At 41.7% G+C, this 16921-nt stretch overlaps 1 protein-coding gene across 3 annotated transcripts; it reads right to left on the bottom strand.

Annotated features, from left to right (window-relative positions):
• Window positions 1-187: 187 nt before the first annotated feature.
• Window positions 188-16149, bottom strand: senp7 (SUMO specific peptidase 7). 3 transcript variants are annotated; one of them, XR_016115837.1, is made up of 22 exons: window positions 15991-16149; window positions 15115-15230; window positions 13490-13714; window positions 11843-11949; window positions 10923-11014; window positions 10310-10616; window positions 9175-9341; window positions 8766-8897; window positions 8637-8670; window positions 7150-7371; window positions 6611-7080; window positions 5548-5675; window positions 5313-5429; window positions 5111-5227; window positions 4938-5033; window positions 3891-4072; window positions 3770-3804; window positions 3579-3622; window positions 3432-3500; window positions 3202-3352; window positions 1964-2432; window positions 189-1858 (listed from the first exon to the last, which is right to left on the bottom strand). XR_016115837.1 is itself a non-coding variant. In XM_089003090.1 (21 exons), exons 1-21 carry the CDS (start codon window positions 16057-16059, stop codon window positions 2301-2303), a joined length of 3012 nt encoding a protein of 1003 aa, XP_088859216.1. In that variant the 5' UTR covers window positions 16060-16149; the 3' UTR covers window positions 189-2300. The 3 variants fall into 3 exon arrangements, 2 of the variants coding, with proteins under 2 accessions (XP_088859217.1, XP_088859216.1); XM_089003090.1 differs by having other exon boundaries at window positions 189-2432; XM_089003091.1 differs by lacking the exons at window positions 15115-15230; window positions 15991-16149 and having other exon boundaries at window positions 188-2432; window positions 10923-11045; window positions 13490-13628.
• Window positions 16150-16921: the final 772 nt, after the last annotated feature.

Genomic DNA, 16921 nt, shown 5'->3' with positions numbered 1-16921 from the left:
CGTGGCGGTACCAGACTCTGCTATGATTGGTCCCTGCTCTCATACCGAGACAATGAATAAATATCCAAAGCAAACGGCGTAAACCTTTGAACGGATAAGAATGTCTGGCATTGTAATTGAAACAAGTATTTACTCGACATAAACGACAGGAACCGGGACAGTAAACAACAACAAACACTTTTATTTAATTTTTTGACACAAAGCGTTTGTTGTGTTGTTAAACGAGACCAAGCGCAATGAGGATGCAGCCAACTTTAACAAGTTGGATGAGAGCCACATTACAAGACATTTTATAGGCACCATTTTATTGTTAATGTCATTTCTCAGAACCATCCTTTTATTTCTCGGGAATATTACAGCCATGTTCTCAGAACATAGACCTCGTCCTAACCATAAGAGAATAAGAGAAGAATTTATGCCTGCACCTTTCACATTTCTAACTTATTTACTGCCATTCACGAATTTGTAGGGTTTTGTTTTTTCTTGTTTGTGTGCCGATAAAGCGCTGGCCTCTGGAAATGTTTTTTCTTTTCCACAAGGAGGCGGCTTTTCCCTTTTTTCCATGTTAGCGCTTTGTTGTCCAGCTTCAGCTGTTGTTAAAGCGCTATATAAACCAATATGTATGTATTGCATTATATTTTGGACAGCCGCCCTCATTTCAAGCTCATATAACTACAGACAGATATCATCATTTTTTCTGATGAAAGAAGAGAGTCGAAGGTTTCTAACACTGTATTGAATGTTTATGTAGTCCTAAAACTCACTATTCTGTGGGTCCTGGAATTCAAGTGACAATGACGAAAAACTCTGGCACTGGAGTGGACACATTTTTGCACGTCTGACAGGGAATGAGTTCATTTCTCATTAAAAATGTTTTTTTGCTTTATTTTCGTGATATCACTGTTTTATTGGTGTCATTTACAATATTTTTTTCTTTTGGGAAAAAGCCCATTTTATTTACACTATTTTTGCAATGCTATGAGTTTCTTCAAAAGACTCATTAAAAGGTTTTAAGATGTTTTTTTGCTTTGTTTCTTGCTTTATTTTCATGATATGACTGTTTTATTGGTGTCATTTACGATATCTTTTTCTTTTGGAAAAAAAATCCCATTTTATTTATACTATTTTTGCAATGTTATGAGTTTCTTCGAGACTCATTAAAAAGTTTAAAGATGTTTTTTTCATTTTATTTTTGTCGTGGCTGCTTTGTTTGGTAGTGGGATTGGGATTAATCCGATGTTGCCGTGAAATCTGCGCATCTCCACAATAGTCTTTTCAGAAAAGCACTCCGCCCCAAAAAGACAGTATTCTCGTACAACAACTACTAATATTGCATTGTCAAAGCCATTTCCTTCAATATGTATTGATCAATAATTGATAAAAATTCAAACCACGCAGGTCGACTGGCCATTCATATAGACTTGTGGAAATATATCCAATTTAACAAATTGTAATAACAAAACCAGTGATTTATGCTTACTGCTTCAGCAAGCCAATTTTGCGAACAAAACAAACCTATTCCGTTGCAAGGTTTTTTTTTGATAATCCTGTGTTCTATAAAAACAACTTTTTTTCTTATCTGTAAAGCCAGAAAACAACATTTTTTGGAGACAACAATTTTCCTAACTTGGCTATGTTTTTCCGCACGGTGAGCTGCCTTGCGCAGAAAATCACGTCAGCAAACCGTAAAAACACTTTTTTTTTTAATGTTTATGTGCAATAATGTGGTGCACGTTTTTTGGAACCAAGTTGACCCTTGTTTTTATCGCCTGTGTCAAACATTCAACAAATATAGATATTTCATTTGTACATATGGACGTAGTGGACAAATAAAAGCCAAACATTGTTTATGGACATCCTTAAGACAACTTTGTACTTGGCCTGTCCTATGCGGATGAAACCAAAATGAAGAAGGCCTTTGCGCTGGTTTGACCTTTTTTCTGCCCGATGACACCATTTCTGCTTCAGTCTTGAAATGAAGGACATGGTCAGATTCAATTCATTCCGTTTTGAACAATTTATGTCATAAAGTCATTTTTCAAATTGTTCAAGAGTTGGGGAAAAAAAAAACAATTTTTTAAGAATTAAATAAAGCGCATCGTACTAGTCAAAAATAACGTGACAATAACATTACAAATCAATTAAAAAACAAAAAACCTGCAAATTCTAAAGTGACCCCCCCACCCCCACCCCACAAAAAAAAAAACGAAAATATTAGAGTTAAAAAGTAGCTGTGTCGAGTTGAGGCTGAAAGGATTGGCTCAGTATGAGCGATATTGATTCCAGCAGGGTGGTCCCAGTCACTTTTTACTCATCTGCTGTCGGTACAAGTGTAATACGAGATCGCGGATTTCGTCCCGTTTCTTGCGCACCTGTCGCCGTGGAAACCAGCGCTGCAGGTGGAGTGGCAGATCAAAATGCACCACGGGGTCCTGGAACAACAAACACGGCACATTTATTTTTTTGGGGGGGGGGATAAAGCACTGGTCGGACCTCTAGCAATGTTTTTTTCCTTCCATGAGGGGTTAGCATTTGCCGCACTTTGTTACAACTTCAGCAGTTCTTAAAGAGCTAATTCAATCAATGTAGTTTGTACGACTGCCCCCATTTCAAGTACAGATAACTTCAGACCCATATGATTTAAGAATTATTATTTTTTGGATGGAATAAGAGTGTCTAAGGTTTTTTTTTTTTACAATGTATTGAATGTTTATGTCGTCCTAAAACTCAATATTCTGTGGGTTCTGCAATTTGAGTGAAAATGACAAAAACCCTGGCAGTGGAGTGGCCACACATTTTTGCACACCGTCTGGCAGTGAACGAGTTAATCGGTGAACCATATTTTCTGCACTATAAGGCGCACCTAAAAGAAAATATTTTTTTTCAAAAGCTGACCATGCGCCTCATAATCCGGTGCGCCTCATGGATAGAAAACGTTTTTCAATATATCATTCATTGAAAGTGCCCCTTATAATCCGGCGCACCTTATGTATGGAAACATTATTTGTAGACGGTGCGCCTTGTAATCCAGAAAATACAGTACGTTTATTGAAAGAAAACTCATTGTTACAGTACTGAAATTTCTAATTACAATGCACCATAGTCGCCTTTATCATATCATAAGCGGTGACTGATAAATACATGTGAAAATCGCTGTTGATGTGGAATGAAAACAAAAAACAAAGTGTGTATATTTAGTACCTTGAGGAAACTCTCCACGTACTGCAGTAGGTAGAGACCACAGTCGCTGCTGTTGTCCTGCAGAGGAACCCGACAATGGGAACTTGTCATTTGGTCAGCACCAAATTCTCGCATGGATCCGCGCCGCGCTTCCCATTCCGACTGCAGGTACCTGATGGGGTGGAAAGCGCCTTTCCTTAAACGCACGCACGCACGCACGCAGAAAGCCAACCAAAGAAGGGCTTACTCACTCTCGCAACACTTTAAATATGCGCTCGTGGAGAGACAATTTGAGCGAGTCCATGATTAGAATGCAAGGCCTAAAGAAAACAAAAGGAGTACGTTTGATAGCAGCAGGAAGGGCAAGTAGAGCAAGGCGGCCATTTTGGTTGATCTACCTCTTTGAAACGAGCTTTCTACAGCATGTCTTCTCTGTGCAGTTCTATTGAGGAAGCAAACATAGATGCAGTATCTATATTTATCAATATTTTGAGGATAGACAATCTGAATGACTTCCCCTCATACACGCTTGTATGACACGATATGAGCAAGCGCGATAAAAAGAATGAAAGGATAAATTGTGACTCACCACTTTACTCTGAGAGGATAGCGTGGGCTCTTTTGCTAAAACACATGAAAAAAAAAAAACATGATGATTAGCCTTTTTTTAGGTCAAACGGAGGTTGCGTATCTCAATTCGTGTCACAGACTAGATGTCGCGTCCACGTTCTCGCCGCGGTTCGTCGTCGAGGCATCATTTGAGTTTTCTGAGCCTTCGGTTTCGTCTTGCTCTGGCGACTCGTCCCTCCCGTTGTGGCTACTTTCTGTCCAGGGCTCCAACCTGAACTCCTCCAGTCCAGGAAAGCAGATGACCACCAGATACCAGTGAGCCCTTAAATAAAGAACGGTACAACATGACGTGGAGCGCCGTTCACGCATTGGCTCTTCTTGCGGGGGTTGCCAATGAAGCACTGCTTAGCGTTTTTGAAATTGGAGAAGAAAAAAAAATCACCATTTTACAACATTTTTAAAAATGTAGAACATTGCAATTTTACAAAATTAAAAGAAATGAGAAAAATGCCATTTCAGAAAATATTAAAAACGTAGAAAACTGCCATTTTAGAAAACTAAAAGAAAATGGAAAATTGCCATTTTAGAAAATATTAAAAATGTAGAAAATTGAGATTTTAGAAAAAATTTAAATTGTAGAAAATTGCCATTTTACAAAAAAAAATTTTTTTTAAAATGAATAAAATCGCCATTTTAGAATTTTTTTAATGTAGAAATTGCCATTACATATTTTTTAAATGTAGAAAATCGCAATTTAAGATTTTTTTATGCAGAAAATCAGCATGTTATAAAAAATTTTAATGTATAAAATCGCAATTTTAGAATAAAAAAAAAATTGAAAATTGCCATTTTATTTTTTTTTTTACAAATGTAGAAAATCTGAATTTTAGTATTTTTTTTAATGTAGAAAATTGCCATTTTATGATTTTTTTTTCTTTAAAATAACGTTACAATTAGTTATTTTTCCCTTTCACTGAAATTACAACTTTTATCATTTATGAATTTTCTCTAGCGCGTTTGTGCACGCATGATAACATACCTGTCAACCTCGGCTAATAGCTGCCCTTATAAATGATTACTATTGCCGTATAAAAGTTGTAGTACGCCGTACATTATTCGAAATGATAAAAAAAAAACAAATAAAATGCGGGGAAAATGTATAAGTCGACAGGTATGTGGTCACTTACTCCTGGTTGACGGGCACAAATAGGAAGTCCTTTTGGAAGATGTCGACGTGACGTGTCCACGTCTTCACTCTCTGGTGCCGCTTCTGCCTCTGACAGCTAAATATTAACAATAAAAAAAAAGGACTCAATAGTCGTGGTTCCAGGTGCCATTTAATGGAAATGAAAAGACTCACGATTCGGTGGCACCGCCTTCGCTGGCATTGTCTCTGCGAGTGAGCTGCTTATAGAAGAAGCTGCTGAAAATGTGCGAGCGATGGACAACATCCTGAAGCGAGTTGTGGAGGAGGTATCTGAGGAGGTCGGAGGGCACACGCGTTAACGCCAAATGCCACCGAGTGAAGGCGTTGGATTTTTTGGGGGCGTGGTTGCACTCACTTGAGGTAAAAGTCGATGATGACGTCATTGAGGTACTGGCCGCTGTCGAGACACTGCAGGTCTTCCATCGTCACGGTGATTCCACCTTTGAGTGGAGGCGGAGGAAACTGGATCAAGCTGCGCAAGCAAGAAAGATCAGATGGGCAAAAATCAGCTGGGAATACCATTCAAATGCCACAGTCAAGTGAGCGCAATTAAAGTAGTGAACTCAAAAGGTGTGATTTGTGGAATGTACCGGTGGGCCAGGCCCTGATGTTTGTATTTCAGCCAAGTGGAGTCAGGATGACACATGGTCACCGTGTACGCTCCTGCGGTTCGACGCCGACACAGTGTGTACAAAGGGCATCCTGCCGTGTTGTCCTCCTGTAAGAATATGCCATCATTCCACTCAGGAGACTCGTTTCAACCACCAGAATATTCGCCAGTACGCCTCCATACATCTTTTCTTTTATTCTCTTTTTTTATGACTCGCCGGGTGCTGGCTGCCGTTTTGCTTAGCAACAGTATCAAAGCAGGTTTCTTTCATCTATGTGAGATTATTTGCTATCTATGAACTTGGATTGGATTGGACTGGATTTGCCTTTATTAGTCTCACAGTGGAGAAATTTACATTTCACAGCAGCAAAGTGACTTGTAACTTGGCTAGCGACTGCTGATTGTGATTGGATGCGATGTGTCAATTACTATATTTTCCGGTGTATAAGGCGCACCCCCCAATGAATGGTGTATTTTCAAACCTTTTCTATAAATAAGGCGCACCGGACTATATGGTGCACCTTCAATACAGTAAAGTCTCGTTATATCGATATTCAAGGGAGTCCGAAAAAATATCGATATAACCGGGACTATCGATATATCCGATATCGATATAACCAGACTTTACTGTATATGAAAAAAAAGTTTTCCAAATATATAAATATATCAAAGTTTTACCACATTATGTCCATTAGCTAGCTAGCTAGCTTTCTATCTATTTGAGTGAACGCTGGCTGGCGCGTGTGGCTTCCGCTGCTCACCCACAGAAAAACTTGATCCTGTGACTGTAAAGTGACCTTGAGAATGTTGAAAGGCGCTTAGAAATGAAATGTATTATGATTATTATAAGGCACTACAGTGGTGGCTGTTGACAGTATTTGCAAGACCTGTCGTGGCTCGATATGACTTCGCATATAGGCCTCACCTGCGTATAAGGCGCAGGGTCACCTTTTCAAGGCTTTTGGGTGCGCCTTATACAGCGGAATATCAGGTCAAAAGAGATAAACACAAGATAGAAATGAAAAGTTGATGGGTTGCTGTACCTCTTGATTCTTCTGATCGTCATCCGGGCTGTGTTGATGTTCAAAATCCGCCTCTGTCCTGTCCCGCTCCTGCGTGGGAGTCATTTCACGCTCACGCTCAATGAAGGCCTGCAGCTCGTCCACATTCAGCAACAGCGAATCCTTGGCCTCCATTCCTGCCTCCTTCAGCGGATCCACGTCCGAATCAGAGCAGGAAATTTGTTGGTCCGGTTCGGGCGTAGAGGCGTCCGTGTCCACGCCGAGGATCCCCAGCAACAGGGGGTCTCGCCCGCTGGATTTGATCAGTTCTAAGCTTTCGTCTAATGAAAGGCACGGACTGCTCAAGTTCTTCAGCTCAAGCGTATGGGCGTGGCTTTCTTCATTTTCCAGATCGTTGAGACAGTGTAATTCCAAGAGGGAGTGCAAAAGAAGGCCCTCCAGGCCCAGCAGACGGTCCTTGAGAGTCAGCAGGAGGAAGGGGCTGAGGTTTCCTATTGGGACGACGACAAGAAGAAGTTGGAGTTGCCTTCTAGACAGGCTGGCATTGTGTCAACCGTTACCAGTGCCGGGCGATTCGCCGTTATGGCTGCAAAGGCGGAGAAGATCCCGGTGCAAAGTCACGGAGGCACCTTGCGTCACGCAAAATAAGAGGACGGTAAAAGGCTCCTCGCTGGAAGGCCAGCACAGCCCTCTGGATTCCAGATCCTCCGACTCCCAAACACTGTACCACCTCAGCTGTGCACGCTCCAAAGTCAACGTCACGTCAACGTGCCGGATGGAGTCTAACGGACAAGGTGGCAAGCACAAATGGCTGAGCACCGTTTTGCCATAAACATATTCATTAACATATTACAATACAATACAGTAATACCCCATCTTACCAACGCTTTATCTTAATTCGCGAGAATATAATCTTGCCGTACGAACTAGTTTTCGGCAAACGAACCAAACCACACGGAGCGCCACGGTGGCTGGTGGACTGGTTTTCGACATCCCCTTTCTTTGAGTGCAAACGTGGTTTGTTGTCAAGTGGAGTACTTTTTGCTATTATGGGACCGAAAAAGACCCTACCACAGACCGGTGTTCAGCCGACGAGGACACAAATGAAAATTACGGTTGAGCAGAAGAAGGAGATCATCGAGAAACACAAACGAGGTGTGAGTTTGTGTGACTTAGCGTCCCAGTACCAGTATGCTAAGTCGACCATTGCTACATGTGGCTAAGGGTGTTTCTGTGTTGTCTAAGAAATGGTCTCAGGCAATAGAGGAGTTTGAAGAACTTCTGTTGATTTGGATTAACGAAAAGCAGCTAGCAGGGGACTTTGTGAGTGAGGGTATTATCGCCGTAAAAGCACGGCAACTTCATTCGGATATCATCAAGAGGCCACCTGGAAGTTCGTCATCCATTGACAACTACCATCACAAAGGTAAATAAAATGGCTATATGATACAGTACGTCTGTGTAAGCTCTCAGTCGTACAGGAGTGGTCCATCCATCGATGAGAAGGTTTCTTCAGCCGTCATCTGTACGAATTTGAAGGTGTCGGACGTTTCGCTTCTTATCCAAGAGGCTTCGTTAGCGAACTAAAGTCTTTCTGGTCGTATCGGCACTTTTTATATATCCCTAATGTCCAGACATGGCGGCGCCGGACACAGCTATGATAGGTCCCTACTCTCAGGTTGGGGGGGAGCAGAGGACCACTCCCTATATGATACAGTAGTTTATTTCTTTCATTACAATACAATATCACATTTATTATACATTAAATATGGTATATTTTGTGTATTTTTAAGGCTTATTTAGTAGAATATTATGATTTATGGGGACCTGGGAAGGGATTATTCTCATTTTTAATGGTTTCTTATGGGAAATAAATGTTTGGCAGACAAACTTTTTGCCTTACACTTTCTGGGAAGTTGGTAAGCTGAGGTATCACTGCACTTTATGAAAATAATAATGAATAATAATGATTAAAGCTGTGATATAGTTTTGTATATGGAAGCTTCATTTGAAAGCGGGAAGAAGGGACTCAAAAGAAAAACATTACCTTTCATTGGGATGGTGATTTTTTGGTTGACTATCTGTCGAGGTGAAGAAAAAAAAATTCAAATTACATAATGGGGCATTTTCTTGAAAATGGATGATGTGTTTAGGATGGGCGGATGACATCGTTTACCGTGAGGCATCCATTTGGTTCCCCTTGGTAACCTCCGCAGAACAAGGAAGTGAAGGCCACACCCAGGAAAGAGCGCTGGATTGTGGGAGGGGGTGAAGACGACCCCGACTCGCCGACAACCACATGCAACACCTGAAAACATGCGTGCTGAGTTACATGCACAGCAGAACACCAAAGATTTCACCAAATGACATCTGATCCTTGATTTGTTGCAAAAGCGCCCCTTAGTGGACATTTATATAATACCGTCTTCCTGACTTGAAATCATATTTCTGCCCTTTTCAGTTTAAAAAGCTACCATATCGTTCATGTCCATAATTTGACATTCATTGATTCCACACAAAAAAAAAAAACAATAAGATGGAAAAAAATGTCATGGCCCGTTGAGCGATTGGCACATTGAGCGCACCTCCACTTTCTCCAAGTCGAGGCCATCAGGATCTTTGGACTCCATTTCTGGTGACAAACGTTGCTCACAGTCCTCGGCTCCTCTAACGCCTCGCGTGTGTTTGCGGACACATCTGACTCGACGTTGAATAAAACCACAGCTCTCTTCATCGTCGCTGGACAGCACAACTGAAAGCAAAAAAAAAAAAAAAAAAAATACGCAAAAAGACAATGATTTTCAGAGATATAAAGAGATAGAGAGAGAGACAGGGATAGGTATAGAGAGAGAGATACAGACAGACAGATAGATAGTAGATAGAGCAACAAAGAGATACACAAACAGCTAACTAGCCGGACATCTAGCTAGCTACGCACCTAGCTAGCTAGACAGCTTGCTAGCTAGACAACTAGCTAGCTAGATAGCTAGCTAGCTCGCTAGCTAGTAACTGGGTAGGTAGCTACACAACTAGGTAGCTAGAGAGATAGCTAACTAGAATGCTAGCTAACAAGACATCTAGCTATCTAGACGTCTAGCGAACTAGACATCTAGCGAACTAGACGTCTAGCTAGCTAGACATCTAGCAAGCTAGATGTTTAGCTAACTAGATATCTAGCTTGCTATCTAGCTAACTAGACATTTAGCTAGCTAACTAGACAGCTAGCTAGCTAGAAAGCTAGCTAAGTAGACAGCTAGCTAGCTATTCATCTAGCTAGCTAGACAGCTAGATAATTAGACAGCTAGCTAACTAATCAGCTAGCTAACTAGACAGCTAGCTAGCTAGAAAGCTAGCTAAGTAGACAGCTAGCTAGCTATTAACTAGCTAGATAGATGTATTTTTTAAAGAAAAGATAAATAAGAAATGGAAGGAAAAGGAACCAACTTTCTCCCTTCCAAAAATATGACTGAAATCTGCAAAGAAACATCTTGTCAGAATCAGAATCAGAACACCTTTATTCGTCCCACGTCAAATTCAAAACTGACTGATGGTACGAAGCCCAAAGTAGAGTCAATATGGTAGGTGCATGCGGTAAAATCACCCCCGAAAAGATTGCTTTTGAGAACTGTTGGTAATGGAAGCCAAGTACACCAAATGCTTTTGCTGGCTGTGGATTGCCTGCCTTGGAACAAAAGCTCCTTCTTCTTGCGGTCTACTCACTTGGCTCTCCCGGCACGGCCTGGTTCGGCTCGTCCTGTGTGGGCGAGCGACTGCAACCGGGAGCTTGGCCGACATCCGCCGACTCCAAATTGGGATTGGCGAATGCTCTGCCAACGGGATGCGGGGAGAAGCGCTCTCCGGCGCTGTCCGCGCTGTCCACATCGCAGTCTTCTCCGGGTTCCACCAGACTCACCGGGCTCGGTCCCGGTCCACCTTCCCCATTGGGGTGATGCACACGTTCTCCTTGTCGTTTGGGGTTGTTGGTTCCATTGCAGTTGCTCAATTTGGCTGCAGTTTTTCTCCTTTTCTGTTCACAGATAGCAGAGACAACCGGTGAGTTTCTTCTTGATACTCGACGTTGGCATTGATTGCATTTTGACTGTCTCATTGCACTGCATCTTTCCCTGCTAATGCGGCGGTACCCCTCGCAATCCAAATCTTTGATAAACTGAAGAAAATGGATGCATAGACAAGTACAAAATTGACACACCTGTTTGCAGTCCAAACAGGAAAAGGCAAAGGCGGGTGAATGCAACAGGTAGCATTAGTCTCTTCTGTCGCTGTATAGCAAATGCTTGGCATCATAAGGTTGGAATGTTTGGCGCCCACTCACCAAAAAATGTTTGTCCTTGATGGGACTTGGGGAAAAGTCATCAGCGTCTTGGGTATCGTCCGCCGGCTTCCAGCTCACTGACAAGCCGCAGTCTGTAGACCAAACACCGCAAGTACTGACAACCTGATTGCGTTGTCAAAAAGGAAAAATGAGCTGCGTCATGGCACCGTTTCTTTCGAGGGCCAGGAAAAATAACGCCTTGGAGCATTGTGAAATCTTCACCCAACTTGTGATGGACTTTGACTAAGAGCTCATCCTGAGTATTCTTTTAAAACGAATGATGTATGACGCAGTCAAGAGGTCTTACTCTAAGAGCCACACAAACGTTCAAGGTAGCGGCGCAATTTAACTCATTTGCTGCCATTCCCAAATTTATTTGGGAATTGAAAAGTGTGATATGGAGCGCCATTCCCGAATTTGTTCGGGTTTTGTTTTTTCTTGCGGGAGGTGCCAATAAAGCGCTGGTCGGACCTCTGGCAATATTTTTTCACTTTCACGAGGTGGCACATTTTGCCTTATGTCCATGTTAGTGCTTTGTTACAGCTTCAGCTGTTATTAAAGCGATATATTAATCAATATGCATGTACGTATTGTATTGCATTTTGTACAGCTGCCCCCATTTCAAGCTCGGATAACTCCAGACCCATAAAACTTAGAAATCATCTCCTTTCTTCTGATGAAAGAAGAGAGTCTAGGGTTTCTTATGCAGAATTGAATGTTTATGTAGTCCTAAAACTTAATATTCCGTGGGTCCTGGAATTCGAGTGACAATGACAAAAACCCTGGCGCTGGAGTGGTCCCATTTTTGCACATTGTCCGACAGTGAATGAGTTAAGCCAGAATTGGGTCACTATTTCACCATCCCAGTGTGAATCTTTATTTATTTTAAAATGTTTTTTTCACGTGTCTGCGCTACTAACCAACCACTCTGTAGTCCTCCCTATTTTCCACGACAAAGACTGTCTGATCCTCATCTTGGCTTTCTTCTGCGTTGTCAGCGTGGCGTAACCGCTTCCTGAAACCCAACCTGCAGGGACACAGTGAGGATTGCCCACATTGGAAATTTGATAGTTTCAACCCCCACCAAAAAAAAAAAAAAAAATTAAAACATGTTCTGCAAGCATCTGTCATTGCAAAACGATTTGATAGCGTTTGAAAGGCTTACAAACATCACCAGACATTTCTATGTACACTTAACTCATTCACTGCCATTCCGGAATTATCCGTGAATTTAAAATAGGACGTGTAGCGCCATTCCTGAATTTGTTCGGGTTTTGGTTTTTCTTGCTCACCGATAAAGTGCTGGTCAGACCTATGACAATGAAGAAGTCCAAGATGGCGCCCGAGTAGGCAGCCGTCAGCAAGTGCTCTCATGAGTCTTGCTTTTTTGTTGGTGTTTTTGTGTTTTGTCACTTTGTGTTGTTGGGCGTCGTGTGGTATGGATCCGGATTGTTTTTGACCACGACATTCATCAAGGAGGAGACTGTGCTGAGCAGTTGCGCCTTTTCGGCAGCATGAATATGCCAGTACTGTTTTTGATTTGGGAGGAATGTCGGTGCCATTTGACTGTCATCGCTGGACACCAGAGGGGGCCATTTTTGCGCCTGTAATGGGCAGCATCTTCACAGCCCCGCTTTGTTCAGCGGAAAGGTCGGCGCTGTTGGACAGTCTGCGGTTGGATGGATGCATGGCTTGAGGAGCCCGCGATAAGAAGAAAGCAGCGTCAGCGCAGAGCGCCGATGCGTATGTGGAACTGTCGCGGCTTGGAATTGAAGCGGATTTATGTGGGACAGGAGATGTGAGACAATCTCTTTTCGTCAATGGATGCTACAGCTGCGTGTTTGCTTTCAACATTTAGCTTGTAGTCGACGCGCACGTTCCACCATGATGTCCCTGATCCACTGGTGGAAAGACGCTTTGATCGTCTCCTCTTTCATCTAGAACTGCGTCATGTCATCACAAAGAGGGTACAGCAAGTCCTGAAGCATGAATGACTCTCTGTGTCTTTGTTTTGTCATGTTGTCTTTGTGTTGTCATATTATTTGTTATTTAGTTTTTTTTTGTTCTTTTAACTTCAAGACGGCGCCGCGAGAGTGGCTGCCTTTGCAGCAGCTCATGTATTTCTTTTTTCTACTTTCATTCCTTTCATCACTTTGCTGCTGTGAAATGTAAATTTCTCCACTGTGAGACTAATAAAGGTAAATCCAATTCCAATGTTTTTGCCTTCCACGAGGGGACAGCTTTTGCCTTTTGTACAGCCGCCCCCATTTCAAGCTGAGATAACTCCAGACCCATATAATTTAGGCATTAATTCTTTCTTTCTGATGAAAAAAGAGATTCTAAGGTTTCTTACACTGCAATTAATGTGTACGTAGTCCTAAAACTCAATATTGCGTGGTGAAAATGACAAAAACCCTGGCACTGGAGTGGACACACTTTTGCACATCGTCTGGCAGTGAATGAGTTTACAAAACAGTCAACAACTTGCAGCAAAGCACTCAATGATGCAATTCTCCGAAACAATGGTAAGGAATGACTTTTGGGTGTATAAAAATGAACAGTGCTACCTTTTTAGGGAAGAGGTGGTGCGCTTCTGGACACATTTGGGCATTGCACTCTTGTTCATGTCATTCCTGGGTGGCTTTTGGCTTTGACACTTGACGCCTTCTTTGTTGCAGGGATTTCTCTGGCTGATTGTTTGTATGCTGCAAGCGCGGCCGAGCTGCTTGTCCAAAAAACCCTTGCCGACCTCTGTCTTTAACACATCGGTCAGCTCCAGACAAAGCCTCCTCCTGCGAGACAAAAAAAAGAGGGATTAATCACCGATGTCTTTTATTTTGGCGGTATATACTCATGTATACTACCTTTTCAGAAGTTATAAGGGGGCAGAGATGTAGGCCATCAGCTGACACGCACAAGCATTTGTTGTTCCTAAGACTGACTAAAAGGCTACGCTGCTGCTTGACTGCCAACTAGAACAATGAGAGCAAAGGATTGCTTCTGGACTATCTTTGCCTTGTAAAATGTCAAAGTCTTTGATCAAATCAATCTCCAGAAACAGAAATAGCTCGAAAAGTGGTCAAGGAGCTTTCAGGGTCAAAGGCTTGCGATCTCGTGTCGGTAATAGGTCAACTATCAAAATGCATCTTTTCTGTGTTGTCTAAGCTACGGTCTCAGGCTATAGAAGACTTTGAAAAACTCATGTTGATGTGGATTAATGAAAGGCAGCTAGCAGGGACAGTCTGAGTGAGGGTATTATCGCCTCAAAGTTTTCGCCTTACACTTTCTGGGAACCAATTAAGTTTGTGAGCTGAGGCATCATTGTATACTAAACCATGTCAACAATTTCAATTCAGGTCAAAGAAGTTCTAGATACATAAAATAAACAAACGTTTTAGTTACAAACAATACAAACTACAAACAATCAATCGTGTGCTACTTTGATCTTCTACACTATTACAAAAAAACAAAGAGAACAGACTTAGCACAATGTCTTCAACAAATTAGAGGAATTTCTGAAATATCCTCTACCCCGACCAAATTTGGAACACAGCGAAACAAATGGCTAGATGTCGGTAAGGCAAGACGACGAAAGTTAAAACCTCTGATGGAAAATAAACAGTTTTTAATTGCCGTTTCACTAAATTTGTTTCTTTAGCTATTTTAACAGAAATATGTCATATGTGGCTCATGTAGCAATATGCGCTAATCGTGATAGACTTGCGCCGGTACTAGCGCAGTGGAGTTACAAAGTTGCGCCGGCGGCTGTCAAAATGCGTCAACGGCGCAAGGGACGCGGGCGGGCGGCCCAGGTGCATCCCTGCAAATGTCCAACAAATGCTCACCAGACGTTTCTTCAAGGTTCACTTGTATTATATTTTCTTTTATTGTCCCAATGGATTTTTGAACACGGTCAAAAAGGGAAAACAGTCAAACTTTTAACTGAACTGTCAAAAGAAAAAAAATATCTTCCAATAAAAGTCGAGAATTTGTGTGTTTGTGAGTTGACGGGCCACTTTCAGCTTCATTTCTCGACAAATGTTTCAAGCAACAAATCTGCTCAACTAACGAACGAGCAAGAAGTAGTGGTTGATATCACACAAATGGGATAGATTGCTTTGAATAAACAAGAAGAAAAAAAGTATTGGCAAGCAGGTTTTTTTCGACAAACCTCTGCTCGGTGTAGACTTACCGGGCCATCCCCCATTTGACCATAGCGGCATGATTGTGATCAAATGCTTTGGATCCCCGTTTGAGCTTTAAATCCGATTTTTGGAGTTTGCAACCAGGAACTGCAGCCCAGGACACCTGCACCACAACAAAAAAATCAGAATAATCATAATAGCGATCAAGATTTGTTATGACAACCACATGACAACAACCGCTCTCTTATGACAACCCCAGTAACTTTCTTTAGAACAGGCACACTATATCACTAATACAGACGTTCCCAAATTTACGAACATTTGAGTTACAAATAACGGTACATGTGAATATTTTTGCGGGTACAGTGTGTCAAAAAATGTTTGGACAGAGATGCTGTTTTTTATTGGTGTTTCAATTGTGTTAGCTATCTATTAGCTGGCTAGCTAGATAGCTGGCTATCTATTGGATATCTATTAGTTAGTTGGCTGACTATCTATTAGCTATCTATCCAACTAGCTAGTCATTTGGCTATCTATTGGCTATGTGTTAGCTATCTATCTAGCTGGCTATCTATTAGCTATCTAGATAGATAGCTGGCTCTATATTAGCTATTTGTTAGGTAGCTATCTTACGATCTATTAGCTCGCTAGCTAGCTCGCTATTCAGTCTTAAAAGGTAAAATATAGCGATATGCGGTGGAATCTTTGTAAAATACGCTCAGTCATTTGAAGACATTTTACAAATTATGGACACAACTTGTCCGGCGGCATCGGTTGTCCTTTAAAGGTGTGAAAGTAGGAAGAGAGTGAGAAGGGAGGGTTAACCTTACAAGTGTATACAAACGGAATTCAATATTTTGCAAGCGATTGTTGTATCGGACAGTTCTGCCTTGAAAGTAGATTGGCAGCTAAATCCCACTTACCAACTTATTCCTCTCGACTGTAAATGGAAGCGCCATTCTGGCTCTCCAAGTGTCCATCATGACTGCCATACAATTCGGGCACCAGCAGCAACACTAGGACACAAAACACAACATGTCAGTGACGACGAGCCTGAAAGGACCCAAGAAGCCAATTTTCGTTGTGTGACAATAGGACTGCCATTACACCATTTTCATGTGTTTCGTCTGTTTAGAACAGAAATTGGTTTAAAAAGGTGTTGTTTGACTCTATTTTTAGATACAATGTCCAGGGTGAATTCCTTCTGTTGGATTGTTTTTTTCAATAGGATAATTTTCATGCACTTTCTGTTGGTCACAGGCACGGCGTGATCATTCAATTTTGACCACCCAAAGTGGATTTATGTGGGACCGGAGATGTGAGACAATGTCTTTTCCTCAATGGATGCTACAGCTTCATGTTTGTTTTCAGCTTGTAGTAAATGCGCACATTCCACCATGACGTGCGTGATACACTGGTGAAAAGGACGCTTTGATCCTCTCCTCTTTCATCTAGAACTGCTTCATGTAACATAGAGGGTACAGAAAGTGCTTAAGAACGTATGACTCTGTGTCTGTTTTGTCATATTATGTTATTTAGTTTTTTGGTGTTCTTTTGACTTCAAGATGGCACCGCGAGAGTGGCTGCCTTTCCAGCAGCTCCTGTATTTACTTTTTCTACTTCTTTCTTTTTCCTTCCTTTCATAACTTTGCTGCGGTGACATGTAAATGTCTCCACTGCGAGACTAATAAAGGTAATCCAATGCAAAAACTGTTCTCGCTGGGAAATTTATATTCTACCGAAAATTGAGGGATTTGGGGATGCGCTAACCAATATAATTAGTATAATGTTGAAGAAAACAATACCTTGCTAAAAAAATTAATTGTCGGATTGTGAAGATAGAGAGGCACTATA

This window comes from Hippocampus bargibanti, linkage group LG08, assembly GCF_051943395.1.
Source record: "Hippocampus bargibanti isolate YZ-2025 linkage group LG08, ASM5194339v1, whole genome shotgun sequence".
Classification (NCBI taxonomy): domain Eukaryota; kingdom Metazoa; phylum Chordata; class Actinopteri; order Syngnathiformes; family Syngnathidae; genus Hippocampus; species Hippocampus bargibanti.
This window is presented reverse-complemented; position numbering and strand designations above follow the sequence as displayed.